At 31.9% G+C, this 15,012-nt stretch overlaps 1 protein-coding gene across 1 annotated transcript in view; it reads right to left on the reverse strand.

The window, feature by feature from the left end:
* LRP1B (LDL receptor related protein 1B) overlaps nucleotides 1–15,012 on the reverse strand; it is a 674,736-nt gene that overhangs the window by 48,354 nt on the left and 611,370 nt on the right. Inside the window, exons 72-79 of the mRNA XM_035332355.1 lie at nucleotides 13,034–13,156; nucleotides 11,236–11,358; nucleotides 10,830–10,967; nucleotides 10,153–10,287; nucleotides 8,994–9,113; nucleotides 8,030–8,271; nucleotides 1,587–1,810; nucleotides 1,209–1,315 (exon numbers count right to left, since the gene is read on the reverse strand). Of these exons, the coding sequence (XP_035188246.1) occupies nucleotides 1,209–1,315; nucleotides 1,587–1,810; nucleotides 8,030–8,271; nucleotides 8,994–9,113; nucleotides 10,153–10,287; nucleotides 10,830–10,967; nucleotides 11,236–11,358; nucleotides 13,034–13,156 (1,212 nt within the window). The remainder of the gene's footprint in view (nucleotides 1–1,208; nucleotides 1,316–1,586; nucleotides 1,811–8,029; nucleotides 8,272–8,993; nucleotides 9,114–10,152; nucleotides 10,288–10,829; nucleotides 10,968–11,235; nucleotides 11,359–13,033; nucleotides 13,157–15,012) is intronic.

Genomic DNA, 15,012 nt, shown 5'->3' on the forward strand with positions numbered 1-15,012 from the left:
CTATATTTTAATATCTGTGTATCTGACATGTTCACAGTGCTTTATAAAAGCAGCTCAGCAAAAAATAAGCAAGAGTTCTGATAAACTAAATTATGATCTCTTTTAATCCTAATCATCAGAATCTACTTACTGAATTTATTATTGACTATATATTATTGTGTTTCAAATTTGCATAGAAAGGAGCATTAGCTTCTTCTCCTCAGAGCTTTCCTTATCACGGATATAATACCTGAAATCGTTATATTTCAATCTAATCATGTCAATAAAGAAAGGGTATGACGTTTGTGGGGTGAGTGTAATTTGCATATACAACTCCATAAACCCACCTCAGCTAGGGACTTAGAAGTCTATTAAAATATTACTACTTGTGGTAGTGATAGTGTCAGCTTCTAACTGATGTTTAGATATTCAGACAGTAACCTCTAGAAAGAAGCCTGTATTTCAATAGATATGCATAGCAAAGTTGGACAACCCCTAATCTGCAATACAATAATAACAAATTATCATTGTATGCCTGAAGAAACATCAAATATTGCATGAGAAAATGGGTTGCAAACACATCATTTGTGGTTTCAAGACAGGATGCTTAAGAGGGAACCATTTCATTATTGATTTATCATTTCCTTTGTCAAAAAAATAAATAAATATCCTAACAATGGAGTCTTAATGGTAATTCACAAGATCTCAACATGCACTGTCAAGCTTCACAATACTTCTGTAAAATACTGAGATAATTAAGTTGTTGCTTCTTTGAACACCTAAAACCTCATTTTAAATTATTTTGCAGAGTATTCGGGAAACTAACTGTAATAGGCTGTAAGACTTCACATACGGTCTTAGAAAATGTGTTTCTCTGCTAACTGGTGTTCCCTTAATTGATTTTGCTTGTCAAGTGTTGTTGAACAAATCATTTTTTTTAAATGATCATTTTTTTTTTTTAACTGATTTTATACAGTCCTTTGGTACTGCTTTATAAAACTAACCAGTTAAGCTCTGTTACAAAAGTTTAAGTCATATCAAGATGCATTGTTTGAAAAAAATAACTAAAATTTTTTATGAGTAGCTGCATGCACATCAATAACCAAAATATATATGAAGAAGTATACAATAAATGTATATTTGCAAACTGAGAAATGAGAATTCAGCCAAAAAATCCCCAATGAATTAGAAAATGCCATGTTATTAAGACAAATGTATAAGCTGCATACCTGTAGGTCTTTGTAAATTCTTTTGAACCAATATCCTCCTCAGTGTACCATCCATAGATGATTCTTCTATGTGAGAGCGATCCCCAATAACCGTCCAGTACATCATCCTAAAAACATTACATATCAAAAAAAAAAAAAAAAAAAAAAAAAAAGAGCCTATACTAAACCTCAGAACACTTTAGAGATACTATTTCTTTTATGAGCAACCTACCTGAAAGATGGGAGATAGCAAACCCTGATTTACATACAGGTAAACTGAGTGGCAGGGTTAAGCAAATGACTTGGAAAAATTTAGACACTAATGGATATAATTTTGTTTCTCTTAATTTGCACTGTTGTTTGAATTACTCAAACAGAGTAATGTTGAAACATACATACCCTTTTTTAGGATTTACAGCAATTGCATATGGTTCTCCTGCGATACTTGTAAGGAGTCTTGTACAGTTAGGTCCATTCAATTGACCTACATTGATGGAGTATCTCAGACTAGTCCAATGAGTTGTATAGTAGCTGAACCAATGCATTCTGGAATGATCGGTCCAGTAAATATTTCCAGCAATCCAGTCAACAGCAATGCCCCTAGGTCTTTTGAATTCTGGACACTAAAAGGAACAGATGTTAAAGTCAGACTTAATGAAATGATCATTCACAGCAGCTGTATAGTCACAGATTTGTATTGGCAAGGAACTTTTAGCTTTAACATATATGGTGAAAAATTTAATAACGCTTCAATGGAAAGACAAGCTCCACCTGTAGGAGTAAAAGCAGTGGAAGCAGGCTGCTCAGAGTTCTATTCAACATAGAACAAAGCAATGGTTCAAAACAATTGTTTCATCGAGTTTTGGGCTACTTACATTATGAAAACAGCACTTAGGTATGAGCTACATGATATACTAATGCTGAAGCAAATAAATGTTACATATCAAAATTCCAAAGGAAAGGAAAAGAAAGAACTGAGATTATGTATTTATTATACTCTATGCTGAACTACGCAATGAAATCCCATCCAAAACTCCATCATTGGAAATGTTTTTTGAGATATGGCACCTCAGGAGTCTGCCAAGGAAAAATGAAATCACTGCATTCAGAACAGTGCAAGAAATTACTTCTGTATTTTGCCCAGTACTGGTACGCAGCAGTAAAGAAGCTATTGAAGTAATTTTCCTCCCTTGCTGTTAACTGTAACTGTGCTCCACCATCAATTAAAACTAGAGCTATTCAGCTTCATTTACAAGAGTCTTGACTGATTACATCTTTGAGATTATAAACCATCATAACTGGTTTATACGAAATCACATCTGTATTATGATTTCGTAGTTATGATTGAAGTCTAGGTCCCAAAATATGGTCCTAAGGGAATAAGATCATACTGCAAACTGGAGATACATATGGAGAATATTCTCTTAAATTTACTAAAATTCCTGAAGAGAGAAGTAAAATCTATAAAATATGACTACCCAGTTATTTCTTACATGAATGCAGTGTATCACTGAAAATTAATATTTGCATGCACTAAATACATATAACAATTGGTTTACATATAATTAAATCAAGTTAAGCTATGAATTAAAAAACAAAAAGCTATTCTTTGACAAATGCAGCAACAGAATGCTAGTAAACTATGTAACTGAAATCAGTAAAGAAAATCCTAAAATAACTTATTTTTCTTGGGTATCCTTAATACCACAAAGATATTTGTAGACTTTTTTTCTCCATCATAAAATAAAGGTCATTTCAATCTCTAGGTGAAGTAATAGGACGTGCAATGGTGAATTTAGATAGCCTGCTGTTTGTAAAACTTTAATCCTGGAAAAATATCATAGAATGCATGTTATAAATGTAAACAGAACCCCGACTTCCTATTTAGATGAATATTAAACCAGCAAAATCAACCACTGAATTTACAAATCGGTACTTCTTTAAAACACAGGTATTATTTAGTTAAAATAATACATCATAAATCTTTTTACAAAATAATGATACAAACAGGATATACTTTCAGAAATACAACAAAAATAAATTATTCTTTCAAGAAGTGTAGCATCTGAATGCAACACTCTGTTTTTTTTACTTGTTAAGTTATCCAAGCATAGCTCAAAGAATTTCAAGTAAAAGACATGATACCTGAATTTTATTTTATTTTTTTTTAAATTATTTTTATTATTATTTTTCTGATAACCTTTCATTGCATTTCTTAATCTAAGATCCTTTTAATCTGGGATAATAATCATGAATCTGTGTCTAGAAGACTCTCATGCCTGGAGATCACCAGTTACTATTTTGGAGATCATTACGATTAATGACCTACCTGGAAGCACTGGACTACAGTTCTGGAACTACACTGGCCTACACTGGAACCAAATGTTCTTTTGGGACAGCAGCTACCATGGCCAGCAATGTCCCTTGCCTTTCTTTGGACTGTTTATGAACTGCTGTTTAGAGTAAGACTGCCTTTTTTTATTATTATTATTATTATTATTATTATTATTAACCTGGTTAACACATCATGCAAATTCCCATGCAGTGGGTAGATACAGAAATGAAATTCCAGTAATGTTGGGATTCATATTAAAGATCAAAATAACAAGGAGGTAACCATAAGAAATGGAAAGCAGACATCTGGTGTAGCAGCTTAAAAAGAGAGAATAAAAAAAAAAAAACCTAGCTGATGCCACTGCCCTTTAATTCTCATTTGTGTTCATTAAGTTTCAACCTAGCTATATCATGTTTCTGATGTCCTATGCAACTTCTTGTACTGCCTAAGAAAATTACTTATTGTAAATGAGCTTTTACCTAAATAGGTTATTTGGATTATGTTAATTTTAAAGAATGATTTTTGCATGCAGAATAAGGCTGAAAATACAGGAACAAAATCTTATTTTCTATAGTTCTTTTAGCCCACTCTGACGCTGAATATATTTTACTACAACTTATTAGAAAATCTGGGATTTGAAACTTGATAACCTTATATAACATGTTAGTTTCTGCACATCTACTGAACATGTCAGCCTGACCATTTTTTATCTGAATTGTTGCCTATTGTAAAACATCTTTTAAAGGCACATAAATAAATAAAGCTACAGGAACAACTCGGATTTGGAAATCATTTTGATATAATGATAGATTACATCTAGAAATCACTCTCTGAAGCTGAATTTGATTGGAAGAAGTTTATGTTACACATACAGCAGGAACTCATCACCTTGCAATACTCAGCATTTTAACTAGGAAAGACAAATTAAAAATGTAAGTTCTATCATAAGTACATTTGAAGAAGTATTTTTGCTCTTTTCTTTAGAGATGTTTTTGGTATTGCATTTCTGTAGAAAAAGTGTAAAAGAATGATTTATTGTTTTTTTAATGTATCTTGATTAAAAATAACATATTACCCAATAATAGCAATAAAAATAAACCATAAAGTATGATACTTGAAAACTCTTAGGCTTTCACTTCTGAAAATAGAAAATTTCCTTAACAGATGAGCATCCCAGTAGATGCAAGTATTGACCAAACCACTGTTTGTATTACATATGTAGGATCATTTAAATAACATATCTGTCTGATACCAGAGAGGCTCTCCTAAGGTCATAATTAAACATCATCAGAGTTGCCGCTTCAATGTAAAGCCATAACGTAATGCTGTTACCTTTAAGAATAGTAAAAACATTCTGATGATCAGCACAACTAAAAAAGCAGCAGAAAACCTGTTACTGTTCAAATTGGTTAACAGCTGAAAAGACCAGTGTAGATATTCCTTAAATATTCCTTGAGCTTGAATATCTGCTATTGTCATCAAGCATTTGCACAGGAGCTCTCCTGCACTAATGGTATCATGGTGTGTAGTGGAACATCTCAGTGTATGGATCTGAGCAGGATTTTTTGTTTGTTTGTTTTTTAATAGTATTTATTAGCACTTGGAAAACGTCTTATGCATAATTAATATACCGTGAGGTAAAAATACCCAGGTCAAATCCAGTAACTTCATGAAACATGTACGTCACAGAAAATATTTGTGAGGGTAACCTGGAAAATTTTTGTAAACCAAATATTACCATTTTATAGATTTCCAACTACTGTCTGAAGACTTGGATGCTACTTTTACTTCATATAGTGTGCATGAACAGAACATATTTAAGCTATGGTATGTTTTAGCTGGGATTAGAAGAAACTCATGAATATTTTTTGTAAATGAGAGAATATTGGGTTCTCATATTTTGCACAAAGTATATTTAGAGAAAATAGTCTAGAACTTGTTTCCATTTAAAGCAATGGACTGAATTCCCTATGACCTGGGGAAAAGTTGGGAGTACGTGGGTAGATAGCTATATCAGAGGAGTGGTTAAGGATCCTTGTTAAGCTCTCAGAACAGTGAGCCTGGAGCAAGCTGCTAATATACTGATTAAATACATTGCAAAACCTATGTTTTTCTTCCTATTATACAGCACAATTATTTTAATGTTCAGCTTTGTGTTCTCTTCCATGAAAAAACAGCACTTGAGTTTAAGTGGCAAATCACTGTGTTGAATATTCACCTCAGATAACATATATCCTCTCTCAAAGGATTATACCAGTAAACAGCTGCACCAGTTATCACCAATTCACTTGTATGAACTTGATCAGAATGTAATCCTCTTCTGTATCTGCCAATAAACTCTGAAGAGTTGATATTTACTATTTCTTTTAATGCTTCATTTTGTGCCAAGTTTAAACCCCTTTTCACAGAAGAATATAAGAGATACTCAAAGCTGTTCTCTGAGGAAGGCTCTTGATATGCTAATTCCATGGAGCAATTTCAGTTGAGATGTATTTTCTGCATTAATGCAATTACCTGAAAATGCAGGTGAGTTTGTTCAAGTTTGCCATCCTGATTTACATATCAAAGTCTAGATATAAAAGTTATAATGTAACCTTTGAAAACTTATCCATTAAAAACTTGAGTTAAGTATAAGGAATTTTCAAGCTTTTCAAAATCAAAATTTAAGTGACAGTGCTAAAGCAACAATATAAATTAATTAAATCACTGATCTGCTATATATATGGCAATAGTATTTGAGTATTAATGAGATAATATTCAGAAAATATTCTGAATAGGTTAGAGAATCTTCAATGTCCCTTCTAACCCAAGCCATTCTGATTCTATTATAAATGAAAGGTCTCCAACTTATAGTCATATATACTCAATTCTGTTCATTTTCCACATGCAGATTTGTAAAAAGCTTCGTATGTCTTGGATGAAGCACCTTCATAAGCATCTACCGGCAAGAATTGTTAGAGGAAAATGGTATATAAAGAAAAGCGTATTTTTTTCATACAACACTGGGAAAGCAAAGCTGTATTTCAATAATCTCAATTTAAGAGAAAGTGACTACACAGTATTCTGGCTTAATGGCAAAACAGAAATACAAAAATATATATATATATAGTAATTGTAAGAACTTTTTACTTTATTCATTTAAACATGGAGACAATGTTGAATCAATTAGGAAGATTTCAACCCCTGAACTATTAAGAAGTCTCAAGGAAGTTTATGTTCAGTTTTATGGATCCATAATAAAGCACAGATCCATTAAAGATGCTGTGGGCCAACAGACTACACTTATCCTTGTAGTGGTTGACTGGATATTAACCACAAAGAAATAAAATAAATCAATAAAAACAACAACAACAAAGAAGCCCAACACATTAATTTCACAAGACTTTAGAAGTTTGTTATTTTCTCTACATAAGGAATTTGATAGAGAGATTTGTCTAGCAGGATTTCTTAGGTACAGGTATCTGTCACATTCATACAAAAAAAAAAAAAAAAAAATCACAGTAGAATTACTCCACATTTTCAGTGAATACTTAGATTCTCAAAGTAACCTGCCCCAAAACTTGAATAACATACGTGACCAATGGAAATGCTACGAATAATCTGTTTTAGATCTACTTCCCACACATATGCCATCATAAACAACCGTCCACTGGTGCCTACATCCTCAGGGTTTCTGCTCAAAGGTCAGAAATGTCATTCACTTGCAAAGGAATTTCTTGGAGGAAAGGTACTTAGAGCTGGTTTCAGATGCGCAAGATTTGAATGACAGATGAACGATTATACTGCTGTTGCTATTCGTGTTTATTCTACTGGATACAAAAGCATCCATGTAATGCAAGTTCATCCCTGTTCACTCTTAATTTTAAGGAAACAGCTAGAAAGATGTTCTTTCTAACCTCGCTCCTACTGGCCAAGAAAAAAAAAAAAGTAACAGTAACTCTCCTTCTGACAGCACATTTAATACAGTCAGAAATCTAAATTTAGAGCATTGTAGAAACACAGACTTAAAGATCATGTTGTTATTTTCAGTTCAGCACTAACATATTCTTGAGAGTCTTCTACATATAGATTAGGTAAAATGAATATCAGTCGGCACTTCATTTGTTTATAAATGAAGACTGCTTGAAATTACCCTAGGTTAGAAAAACCCACATTATTATACGGTTATACATATTATATTCTCTCGTTTTTCCTCCCTCTTGACAACAACAACAAAAAGTATATATATACCTTTTTAGTACACAATATTTCCAAGTTTCTAACATATTGGTTATTTCTGTGTAGAACAATTTTAAATATAGTTGTGTTCTCCTAGAGCCATGATGAAGTCTGACAGAGTCTTGAAAGGAAAGGCATAGTAATTTAATTCGACATATACTATTTGAATAAAATAATTATCAAATAAGAATTTTAGCTTATTAAGTCGTTAGATTGTTACAAGCAATTGGAAAAGAAAAATAAATGGGAAGATATTTGTTACTTGTAATCTTTGGGTTTGTTTACTTACTATCAAGCCACTGTTACTTTGCCTTCTCTCTCGGTCATGAAGTTTTTTGTAGAAAATTCCTCCAGGATTAAACTGAGTACTCCAAACAATCATGTTCCCTTGAAAATATGCATCCATTCCAGTTATCCTTGAATTATGTTCAATATGTGATATTTGTTGATGAGCATCACTGTAGTTGAATGGATATGCAAAACCCAGGATGTCAGTGTCATTAGCAACATAGAGAACTTGATCTTCAGAGCCTAGGAATTATCATAATGAAACAAAAATAAGGTAAATGTCAACTAATGCAAAAAGCAGTGGTTTTCACTCAAGTAGCTTTTTGGTGTTTATCTGACCATTTCTTATGTTAAAAAAAACACTCATGCTCTGGCCAATAATTGCAACTCTTCATACTTTGATACTATTATATGAGTTCAGTGCTCTCCAGACTCACACTGTGATTCCTGACACTGTATATTTCAAAGAGTGTGTACTGTAAGAATTTGAGCACTTTAAGCCATATACAAAAATAGGGTATATTATGCATATATCCATAACCCATATCAATTGCTACACATTTTTAAACACATGCTGTGTCTAAAGGGTCCTAAACAAACACAAATATGCCAATAGGCATTATTTTAAAGTACTCTAGTATCTTTAGTGAAGACAGTGAAGCTTTGAAACTGACTACAACAGAAGCAAACTGGACTAGAGTTGCTATAGAACATGCACAGCAATGCCTTACATCTCAGCATGTGAATGTGAATGTGCAATATTTATGGTTATCTAGTTACCATCTAGATTTGGATATCATATATGTTATTCATACAAAAGGTCATTCTGAGTTGTTTTGAGAATTGTATTATTCAAGAAATATTTATCTAAATATTGATTATATATGCAACACATCAGCACTACCAACGAAGTACATAATAAATGATTTAGTACAGTCCCTTTATTATAATTTCTGTAGCCTTACCTTTTGCTACACAACTGTTATTCCTCTCCTTATAATTTTTCTCACATGCACATTTGTATGACCCTTTAATGTTATTGCAGTGTTGGGAACAGGCACCAAATACCATACACTCATTGATATCTGTGAGGGAAAAAAATGCAGTTTATGAATCTATAGTCCAATACTATCTATTATTTAACTGAACGTCCTGGAAGAATGAAAATGAAGAAAACGAACTCATAAGTATCAGTATATCTTGCAACAGTGAAAGGAAGCTTTCTGCATTTATTACTAACATTATTCCCACTGTAATCAACACACCTCAGAAAGACATATATTTACTATTTCTCCATCCTTCTTATATAAACCTATAATCATTATAACTTGAAATCAACTTTGAGAATGAAAATGCCTGCTACAATTACTTCCAACATATCTACCTCTGTTAGACAAAAAACTAAATGATCACCTGTTATGGGACAACCTCCCATGTATAGCATTTTCTCAAAAGTCAAATAATGAAGCTTTTTATTCAAGAGTCTATTCACTTTGACAGTCCCATTGAAGTGATCTGCACTTTTTTCTGCAAGTTACTGCTCACCACTAAAAAAAAATAATTCTTAAACTATCCTTTGGAAGGTAGAAGTACTTATCCTTAATTATAACTTCTTTTTTTTTTTTTTTCTACTCAGTGTGGCATCATAGATATTAAGACATCTATTGTAAGGTATTTTACCTTCAAACTATTTATCTTCATTTCAATTTTCAGTTTTATGCATCTTCATTATTTTTAAGCATCCAAAGTATTCTCACATATATATTTAAAAGCCAGTCCTAAATGGTCAGTTAAATATTCTATTAGACCATGAATCATCCATTAAAACCTTAAATTAGAAATTCACTTAATATTTGTCCTGAACCTTTTGACATTCACAATCAATGTTAATCTTTGATAACTTCTCCAGGTATATGCACAACTCTACATCCTGTAAGTCCTTTCAGTTTCTCATCTCAGTTTCTAAATCTCACAGCTATGAAACAGTTTTGGAAAAAATAAATAAATAAATAAATAGATAGATAAATAAATAAATGATATGCACCCCCTTCTTGAGCATAGAAAATGGACTACCCAGCTGACTTTTAATACTTTACAGTGAAAAGTGATGGAAAAGGTCTGTACCTTCACATTGTCTATTTCTCTTGTTTCTCTGAAATCCAGGTTTGCATTGACACAGTAGGGATGTTTTTGTTTGATTACAGTATGCATCATCTCCACAAGGATTCACATTAGCTTCACATGTATATTCGGTGACACCTAAACATAAAAAAAAAAGTCTAAAAAAAAACCTGATAGATTTATCTGTTAAAAATGACATCAAAGTAACAACAAAAAATGTGACAAATTTATCTTTCCGTTGAAAGATCAAGGTAGATTTTAAACAAATATATGACATTACAGTATTTACCTACATATGCATATAAATTGACACTATTTAATTGAAATACATTGCTTCACACCAAGAATTTAATACCAAAATTTATCTTGCTGCAGATCTTAAATAAAGTGCAATCCATTTATAGCTGATCTATTCCAGAAAGAACTACTCTAAACACTCTAAAGGCTATTGCAACTTTTCCTTCCTTTTGTGGTACATCAAATAGAATTAAAATCAAATAACAATTAGCTGCCTTTTTTATTATTATTTTTTTTTTAATATGTATTTTGTTTAGATACATTGTGCAGGCTATTTTCATGTTACACTTCAATGCTGTTGAAAAGGTTTTCAATGGATGAAAGTCTCAGTTTATTCTTTATTTTCTGCTACAATCATGAAAACAAACTGTCAAAAAACTCACTTATTTTGCAGTCTTGCTCATCTGAACCATCTCCACAGTCATCAAACCAATCACACTGTAGCTCCATTGGAATACATTTCTTATCATTACAAGCAAATTCATCTTTTTTACAAGGTCTTGTTTTATATGCGATTTTATCTATGTAATTACAAATGAGTAAGAAAAAAAATATCAGTATTTAGGCAGTATTTAAGCTTTTCAGATTATTTTAGACACACGTAAATTGAAATGACCATGAAGCATTAAGCAACTGGAAATTATTTCAAGCTTAATTTCATTCAATTTCAAACTCTGATCTACTAACCTCCAGTTAAGCTTTACTGAAGGACAAGCAGATCTGTGTAACAAACTTTCCCTTCAGGTTGTTTTCTTTGATCTGAATGCCTTGAAAGGTAATGTCACCTACCACAGTGATCTTCATCCGAGTTATCACCACAGTCATCAACCTCATTGCAAATCTGTTCGGGTCGCAGACAAACTCTGTTGTTTCTACATCTGTACGGCCTTGTTGGAGGGCATGGAAACTTTACTGTAAATTAAAAAAAAAAAAAAAAAAAAATCAGCTAGCACTCTTGAATCTTCTTTAATGTCTCCTTATCAAGGCAATGAGCAGGCATGGGAACACAGCAGTCCTGGACATATGAATGGTACTTTTTTATGTTCTGGTACCTAATAAAAGAACACTTGAGCAATGTTTACAGTGCAAGTTTTTCATTTCAAGAACAAAATTATTTTGTGTGATACAGGTAATTACACTTTTTTTTTTTTTTTTTGAGAATCATTAAATATGACAGAAATAAAATAAAGGAAGTAGGAAATTTAATGTTGATTTATATTTCAATGTAGAAATAACTTTTTCCCATCTATGCACTTCCTCTAAGAAGATTATTTTTTCACAAATATCTTATCTGAAAATATATGAATGGAAGTAACAATGGAAAACTATCAAATTGGATGTGCTCAACAACTATTTGCATTGATGATTCCATAGATTGTTGTTCAACGGAATGTTAAAGTTAATTATAGCTGTAAAAGTTAAGTATAGCTGTAAAAAATATTTTCAACATTAATTTTATTAAACTTGACTGAACTCATTATGAAAATAAATTGTAGCTCTTAATCTAAGATATTTTTTTTTTTTTCCCAAGAACTCTGAGAATTTCAATTTTACAGTGTTTCAGTTTTATAAAATTTCAGTTTTATAGCTTCTGTGGAGCTATTTTATTATTTATCATAATGGTGGGCGTCCTACAAGCAGGAGCGCACAGTAGAAGTTTATCATAACTTTATATTACCTATTACCCAACACATGATTTCACCCGTTTCCCCGGTTCACAACCTACTTGACACAATTCTATACCATATATGTATAATTTAATTTGACCAACAGTTAATTTCTCCTTTTCCTTTTTTTTTTTTTTTTTTTTCTCCTTCTCTCATGAGTAGAGGGCCCATGATTTTTGTTTTTACTGATTTTGTATGGCTCATGCTGTTTTTCTTAGCTATCCTTCTTATTTTGGGACTGTGGGACCTTCCCCTTATCTGCTTAACATGCTCCACACTGCTATGCTGCACAGTCACTTTTGAAAATGCAAAGTCAGTGGAATTTTCCACTTCAAAAACACCTTATATTGCAAAAACACAACTTTGTTTCTCACGCTATCTAATAGATGATGTCTTTTGTTTTGTACATTTTTGGAAAAAATGGCTTTACTGTTTCTAAAGTTTTGTGATGCTAGACTTCTTTTAGTAGAGTAAAAAATTCCTTAAGGTAATTTCTGTGTAATGTAATGATACATTTAGCATTTGTTACAGAACTGTTGTTTTTAGAATAAACAAGTATATGTATACCAGATAGACAAAACTTTTAAAAGGTACATAAGTAATTTCTTATTTGACATCCACCCTGTAATTTTAATAGAGGTAAAGACTGTAAACTGAAAAAAGAAAGAGGAGGGGGAAGTTACATCCAGCTCCTCTGTCTAGAGTTTTCACTGACACAGGTAACTGTATAACACAATATGAACTCTGCATTTAGAAAGTATTACTTTGCTTGTATGCCCACATTTCAATATAATTTTCTAAAGATCAAATAAAGAAAACTTAGATGTGCGTGTCCTTATCTACTTAGGTATTTACATTTTATTTCTAAATCACTTACTGGTGTTACAACATTGAAAACACTGAAAAATTTAATGCCATACCACACATTTCAGCAATTTCATCAGAGTTATCTCCACAGTCATCCTCTCCATCGCAAACCCAAAAATGCAGTTTGCAGAGAGAATTGTTGCACAAGAACTCATCAGCTCTACAGATACTTCCCCCTGGAAGGAAAGAAAGAAGACAAACAAACAAAACACAGGAAAACAGAAGACCAAGAATGAATATCAATTCTTGATAAAATTGGTAACATCATTACACATAAAATCTGCAAAGGATGACATGTACTGTAACTACATGAGCAAATCCCACATGTAAGAGTTGAAGAAACAGAGGAAAATACTTATTGTACTATCTCCTCCTTGACCATACGCTTCTTCCACTTTCTTCTCATGACTGTTTTATCTAGCAATTTCCTATTTGGCCTGACTAGAAAGGGAAGTTACCAAAGAAAGACAATGAAGACAACTCACCAGCTATAAACTTTGCTATTAAGGTAGATCTAGACATATAGGTACAGAGTAGATAAGACTAGGTGACCTCTAAAAGTCTATTCCTTTTCATAACTTCTGAAATTTCTCATTGGGATATTTAGCAGACACAAAACACATCAAGGATATTTTTCCATACAACTTTGGTATTGATTGATCTCTGAAACATCTAACAAAACAGAACAGACAGTGAGAGCTTGAGTGTTCAAGCTTTAAAAATGCTTCAAGTTGGATTCAGTTTTAATATGTGCAGCAGTAAGAAGGTATTTTGTTTCAAAGATGTCACAACTAAATTTTACCATTAAAATCAAAGAAGTTATAGAAACTTCTTGAAGTTCATTTTCTACAGAACATATTTTTCTGGTAAATGGATTCTCATTTTTCTGAGAAAAATAGAGCACAGAAGTAAAGAAAAGAAGAAGAAAAAAAAAAGGCCATGTACCTGCAGAGGAGGAAACAATGAAATTTTATAAGATAGCATCAAAACTCTCCCTGTGGCTTTTCTCAATGCATTACATCTATTCTAATAGATTAAGCTCCAGTGGCTTTTTCCTTATTCACTCAGTGCCCTGTTCACACCCCATTAAAATCAACAGAAGGCTTTCTTTCACCATAAAAAGTTCAGAACAGGTTTATTTATTTATTTATTTATTTTCAGAACATTAATTTGCATGAAATACCCACTGTGTAAGAGGATGTTGGGAACTCTCATACTATGTTACTGAATATGAGTCACCTCATTGCAAATAAAAGTTACTAGCAGTAACAGAAATTTTATTTATTATTATTCATGGGAAAAAATATAATCCAAGTATTATTTTATTATAGAGGACATGAATATAAATAATTGGGTGTATAATCACAATAAAACCACAATACTAGTTGAACCATAAGAGTGAAAGAAACTAAAAAGTTGTATTTTTTAAATATGCATTTATGGGCTACAAATAAATAATATGGAAATTGTTTCATAACGCTATAGAATAAAATTCCATTTGTGTTTGCTGTATTTCGAAAGAAGAAAAAAATAGTTATCAGTGAGATAAACTGGCATTTGTTTTATGTGATTGCTCTGCCTGCCATAATTATTTTATAGATTTCTATAAGAGAAATCATAATTGTGACATAAATACAAAGTATTATAGCAATAACCAAGTAGGCAAAAGGTTTCTTATTGCATTATAAGCAATTTGCAGTTCACAGAAGTTTCATTATGACATCCAAAGAATCATGTAGCCTTCAGATAAAATAAGTATGTTACTACTTATTTATAGTTCATTGATTTTTAAAGAGATATAGTCTAAATATTTGTAAAGACAGTTTTAAAATGGACTTCTAAAAGTTTGTTGATTTTTCCATCTTCTTAAAACGGTTCATATTTCAACACTTCCAAATATGATATTTGCTCTTTGAAACTGAACATCTCTGGAACAGATTTCAGATTTCTTCATTTTCATCCATTTCTTCCAGATTTCATAATTTTCTGGTCTTTATTTCAAACTAAATCATCTCACATAACCCCCTCCCCC

The sequence above is a fragment of the Oxyura jamaicensis genome, chromosome 7, assembly GCF_011077185.1.
Source record: "Oxyura jamaicensis isolate SHBP4307 breed ruddy duck chromosome 7, BPBGC_Ojam_1.0, whole genome shotgun sequence".
Classification (NCBI taxonomy): Eukaryota; Metazoa; Chordata; class Aves; order Anseriformes; family Anatidae; genus Oxyura; species Oxyura jamaicensis.